The sequence below is a fragment of the Merops nubicus genome, unplaced genomic scaffold (genome assembly GCF_000691845.1).
Source record: "Merops nubicus isolate BGI_N331 unplaced genomic scaffold, ASM69184v1 scaffold19598, whole genome shotgun sequence".
NCBI lineage: Eukaryota > Metazoa > Chordata > Aves > Coraciiformes > Meropidae > Merops > Merops nubicus.
In genome coordinates this window covers 34,159-40,069 of record NW_008626631.1, presented here as the reverse complement: position 1 = coordinate 40,069, position 5,911 = coordinate 34,159, and the positions used below count along the sequence as shown (strand labels likewise).

The following is a 5,911-nucleotide window of genomic DNA, read 5'->3' as shown; positions in this document are numbered from 1 at the left end:
TGAGAATGGATGGTGTTCAGGAAGCTGGTCTCAAGTGTGCCTTCTGATGGAGGTGTCTTCTGTGACCTGAGGGAGTAGTTCAAGGCTTGGTCTCAAGGAGGTTAGCATATATCCATGTTGCACAGCCTAGTGGGTGTATTCAGCAGTCTGTGGGACAGCAACTGAGCCAAGATTGACTCTCCAAGAGAAGTTGTTGATCTTCTCTGCCCAGTGACATAGTGGAACAGGAGGAGTACCAAGGGCTTTAGTTCTTCCTAGAAGATGGGGAGTAGAGACCTAACCCTCCTGTAGCTGCAAAGGGAGGGGATGAATGCATCCTACAGAGGACTACAATAGAGGCTGTATCATCAATGATTTTATTTTCTACTTTCCTAGCTGCATGTCTGACCAAAAGTGGTGGTGGCTGCTGTGCTTTGTCTGGCGCTCGGTTGTGCCCATGCCCTCAGAACCTGCAGCCTCAGCCAGGGTGCTCTGGTTGGGAAATCCTCAGCACTGATGAGCCGCCATGGGAAGCAGTCACTCAGTCTGCCAGGGCAGCAGCAGGCATGGGTGTCCCAGGAATGCTGGGGCATCTCTGTGAAGGCCTGGTGGTGGTGGATGTGCCTGGTGTGGAAAGGGGCCGTACCTTGCTCGGTAGCAGCGTGCTGGGTATGTGGGAGATGCAGCTTTCTCCCATGACCCCCCTGGTTCCCCTTCCATGCAGAGCAACACGGTGACCGCCTCGTAATGGGAAGGGTGTAAGGACAGGCAGTATCTCTGCAATATAGTGAAGGCTGGATAGGTGATGAGCAGACGAAAAGGACTGGAAGCTGCCATCCAGAGCGTTTCTGATGACATTTTTGGTGCTACATTGGGTTATTAGTCCTGCCTCACTGAGTAAAAGATGAACTCTGCATTCATGAATCAGTTCAACAGTAGCTGGAAGGTTGGGTGTTTCTACCCATGAAGTGAGATTTAAATCTTATTCTGCTATAGTATGTTAAACTAGTACATTTTGAGCAGCTGCTCTTAGAAATTGCTGTGGCCTCCAAAATGCAGAGATTACCTAGGTGTTAGAACATTACTTCCTCATATTAAATCACTTGATATCGTTTTACTGCCAGAGACAAGGACTGCCTGTATTGCTCAAGTCACTGTCAAGATAGAGGGATCTTTTCACATGCTGCTTGCACAGTGTGCCTTAATGTGGGACTCCTTTGCAAAGAAGTAGATGTTTGATCTGTGTCAGCTTGCTAGCAGCGTTCCATGTGTCTGCACTGCTAAAGCTTGCTTTGACTTTCTTCTTCTGCTCTTCGAGGAAGAGGGGTGGCTTTTAGGGGGCATGCTTTCTTGTCTATTATCAGTATGTTATGTGGACAATTGCTGTCTTTAAAGTTGTTCGTTTCCAGAGCCTCGCTGTACATTGTTGCTACCTCAGATAAGAGCGGTGGCTGTGTGTCGTCAGATGGGATGTAAATGGATCAAGCCTGACAGCAGTTCCCTTCCTAAATGGAAGGCAAAATTGATTGAGGAAGGATTAATTTAACGTGAGGTATAAAGCGGTGTTAGATCTGGTGACCAACCAACCATTGGTGGAGGATGCTGAGGGCTTACTGAAGTCAATTGGTGAGGTTTCTCTTCATCTCTCTGTCCTGTGTCCTCTTCCTTGTGAGGAAGATGCCCCCGTGAATGAAGTTGCACAGCCACTGCTCCATTCATTTCACATCCCTCTGAGTTCTTAGCTACCATGAGAGGTAAACAGCACAGTGACAACAGGGAGGATGTGGCCTGGTCTGGGAAATCTTCTATCCTGTGTTCACCTCCCTAACTTGAAGAGTAAATGTTCAGCCTCCAACTCGTGCACTTAGCTGGAGGGTCCAAGTTTCTGTTTGTCTTGTGCTTGTCTGGGTGCCTCTTGCATTGTGTTCTCTTCAACACGGGGAGGGCCTTTGGGCACCAGTGTGCTCAGACAGTCTGTTCTCCAGAGCTGAGATACTGGCTGGGACCTCTGGGCACTACTCTAGTAAAAATAACAGGAACCTGATTAGGAGCCAGAAGATCTGTGTTCTGTTCACTGCTCTGGTGGTCACAAAGTGTGATATGGGTGTTTGGGTGGGGTTTTTTTTCACTTTCAAGTTTTGTAAAAAAATTCTCAGAAGAGGGAGTGTATGAATATTATTATTTTTCATTGCCTGTTCCACTGGCTCTGCATTTGTATTCTAGCTGAACCACCCCTTCTCCCTCCTGCCTTGTCTCTCCTTGTTTGATAAAGGAAGACTGATAACCTTCATCCTTGTGTTGTAAATCATCTGTAGTGTCTCTCTTCTTCCCCTTTCAGGAAGAAATCTGATATTGCTCCCTGTAGAATGTTTTAAAAATCCTAGGATGAAAAAATCTGCAAAATATTAATGTTCTGCATGGTTAGAGCAAACACCATGTTCCTGTGAGTCACAGATGTCAGGTTTGTTTAATCTTAAGTCTGTGCCACAATAACACTTTTAAACAGGAAGAGCAATGGAGGGATGAAGGAAGACTTGTGCTGGGGTAGAGAGAATTCTTATCCAAAATCTTGTTCAATGGGGGACTGGGGGTGAGGAGGGCATGGACACAAACCCAAATGCTTCCCACCCCTCCCACTTCAGTAAGTAAGCTTTGAGACCTGTGTTTTGGGCACTGCTGTTGTAGTACATATTTCTTTTTCTTTTTATGTTTTATGATGGATTGTCTTTCCATGTTTGAGTCGTAAGAGTACTAGTTTCCCACAGCATATTTGCAGGAGATTAAGTAAGGCTTTTCACATAGCACCCTGTTGGCAAACAGAAATAGCATTTACTCCAAAGAGTGCTGCCAAGTATGAGGTACTTCCGAATGAACTTCAAAAGTTCTGAAACAAGCATTAGCTGCTTCTTCAAAAATGTGAACAATGCCATTGCTTTCTAGCAAGCAGAGCTGGTGAGAGCAGGGATTGGAAGGAGAGAGAATAACAACGGGACGTGATGGATGTTGTAGTAGCACTTGGGATCAGAGGGAAAGTATAGCTCTTGGTCACTGCAGGATTTGGGGGTGCTTGTACCAGGACCTGAAGTGCGCACTCTGCACTTGAGGAAATGATGTATGTTCCTCAGTGGAGAACATCTGCAGAGGCTTCACAGAGGGCTTGGGTAGGAGCAGTTGCACAAGCCCAAGCTGTTGGGAGTGCACATAGGAGTCGTGCCTACTCCAAGCCTAGTGAGGAGCTTTAGCAGCATTCTTTCCTGGTGCTTCCCCTCCACGCTCAATGAGGACAAAGCCAAGTGTACACAAGCCTCAAAGCGTGGCCCACAATGTGCAGCAGAGCTTGGGGCAGAAAGTGAAAAAGAGGGACAGGCTGCTGTCATTCAGTATGGCAGCAGGGCTGGTGGTGCTTCAGGTTTTGATTCCAGGCTCAGGACTTCAGCTGGGCTTAAACAGATGCTTTGCCCACTTGAGAGCAGGCAGTGTGGGGCTCTGGGAAAGGACAGCATGATGGTCCTGGTACTGTCATTTCAGCATAGCTCTTGTCAGCTCCATAATCCAGCAGGTCCCTTCCATGTCATTCCCATGATGCAGGCTCTGTCCCACTCAAATATAGCATCCTGTCCCAGACCATTTCCTTGTTCCATGCTTGTCCATACATACCTTCCACTTTTAGATGAGGAATTGACCTGCTGAGACCTCAGAACTGTATGACCCTTTCCTGTGTTTTGAAGGTTGCTTTCAAAATACAAATGCAATTTATCCTGATGCTGTTCAGTTTTCTGTGGATGAAAGATGAAATATTTTTGGCATAGAGAGGTCTTAAAAATGTTTGCATTTGCACTTGAAATGAAAGTCTTGCCTTTCAAGCTCGCAAAGCTGCCTTTTATTGCTGAACTGTTGCATTGCTAAATAGCAGTTCTGCTCTTGCTGTTACTTGAAATAGGTGTCATCAGTCAATAAGTAGGGAGTCTGCATAGTATCCTATCTAATACTTACTCCAGAAAGACTTTGACATGTAAGAGCTCTGACTGCTGGTCTCAGTGTTGCCTAAGCTTCGGCCTATGCCTTATCCCAAACTCTGAATCAACGCACACCCCTGTACAGGGTAAAGCTTTGTCACCGGTAGCGAGCTGCGGCTGCATGCAGCAGATCTCTGCAGAAAATGCATAATGTCTTCTGACAACTCGGGTGAATTTTTATTACTCCCTCCCTTGTAAGTTAAATTTATTGGGCTTTTTTCTTGTTCTTGTCCTTAACAGTTCCACCAAGTGAGAAGAGTGATGACCATCCTTTTCCTTACTATGGTTATCTCATACTTCGGTTGCATGAAAGCTGCCCCGATGAAGGAAGCCGGTGTGAGAGGACAAGGCAGCTTGGCTTACCCAGGGCTCCGGACCCACGGGGCTCTCGAGAGCCTAAACGGGCCTAGTGCTGGCTCCAGAGGACTGACGTCACTGGCAGACACTTTCGAACATGTCATCGAGGAGCTTCTAGATGAGGACCAGGATGTGCAGCCCAGCAAAGAACACAAGGATGCAGACTTGTACACATCCCGCGTCATGCTGAGCAGTCAAGTGCCTTTGGAACCCCCACTGCTCTTCCTGCTGGAGGAGTACAAAAACTACCTGGACGCAGCCAACATGTCGATGCGGGTGCGGCGGCACTCGGACCCCGCGCGCCGCGGGGAGCTGAGCGTCTGCGACAGCACCAGCGAGTGGGTGACGGCCGCCGAGAAAAAGACTGCGGTGGACATGTCCGGGGCCACCGTCACCGTCCTGGAGAAGGTCCCGGTGCCCAAAGGCCAACTGAAGCAATACTTCTACGAGACCAAATGCAACCCCAAGGGGTACACAAAGGAGGGCTGCAGGGGCATAGACAAGAGGCACTGGAACTCCCAGTGCCGAACTACCCAGTCCTATGTGAGAGCTCTCACCATGGATAGTAAAAAGAGAGTTGGCTGGCGCTTCATAAGGATAGACACTTCCTGTGTATGTACATTGACCATTAAAAGGGGAAGATAGTGCATTTGTGTTGTATAGATTATATTGAGATAAAATTATCTATTTGTATATATACATAACAGGGTAAATTATTCGGTAAAAAAATAATTTTATGGACTGCATGTATAACTGAAGTTTATACAGTACAGTGGTTCCATGATCTATTTATTGAACATATTCATGACCTGGAAGGGAACAAAAGTCATTTGCGCACAAGTTTAAAAAAAAAAAAAAAAAAAAAAAAAAAGAAAAAAGATAAAAACAAGCAAACAAAAAAGTCTGCATTACATTCCTCGATAACATTGTGGTTTGTCGCCATTGCCAAGAATTGAAAATATAAAAAGTTTAAAAAAAGAATAAAGTTGCATGCTGCTTCAATTGTGAATTGATGATAAAATGTCCTCCTTCAGAAAAATAAATTGAACCAAAACATTGTTTACATTTTAGACAGTAAGTATCTTTATTCCTGTTAGTATTATCTGTTTAATGCTTTTAACTCCTGATAGCGTTGGAATTAAAACAATGTCAAGGTGCTGTTGTCATAGTTTTACTGTTTCTCTTACTTTTGAACTCCCATCAGATTGAAAAAGGAAAAAAAAAATCATTTTATTCTGGATTAAAAACAAATTTGTTTTTTGTATGTTGTGGAAGTGTTTGCAATAGCAATCCAACTACTGACAAAAAAAAAAAATAAAAAATAGAGGCAACTGAAAAAGAATGGTGATGTTCCACTTCACATTGTTGAACTTAAGGCTTAAAGACAGCACTTACTTAACTGTATGGCAACATGGTTTTTTGGGTCATTTTCTTTTTCTTTTTAATTTTATTTGCTGTCTTTTGAGACCTGCATTTGCTTATACCATGTTTGTTCGTGTTTTTTTTTGAAAAAAATAAAAAATAGAGGCAACTGAAAAAGAATGGTGATGTTCCACTTC

The 5,911-nt window shown here is 44.8% G+C and overlaps 1 protein-coding gene across 1 annotated transcript; it reads left to right on the top strand.

Moving 5' to 3' along the window:
* Positions 1-4,230: 4,230 nt before the first annotated feature.
* Positions 4,231-5,685, top strand: BDNF (brain-derived neurotrophic factor). The gene has a single exon (XM_008946081.1). It carries the CDS (start codon positions 4,257-4,259, stop codon positions 4,995-4,997), a length of 741 nt encoding a protein of 246 aa, XP_008944329.1. The 5' UTR covers positions 4,231-4,256; the 3' UTR covers positions 4,998-5,685.
* Positions 5,686-5,911: the final 226 nt, after the last annotated feature.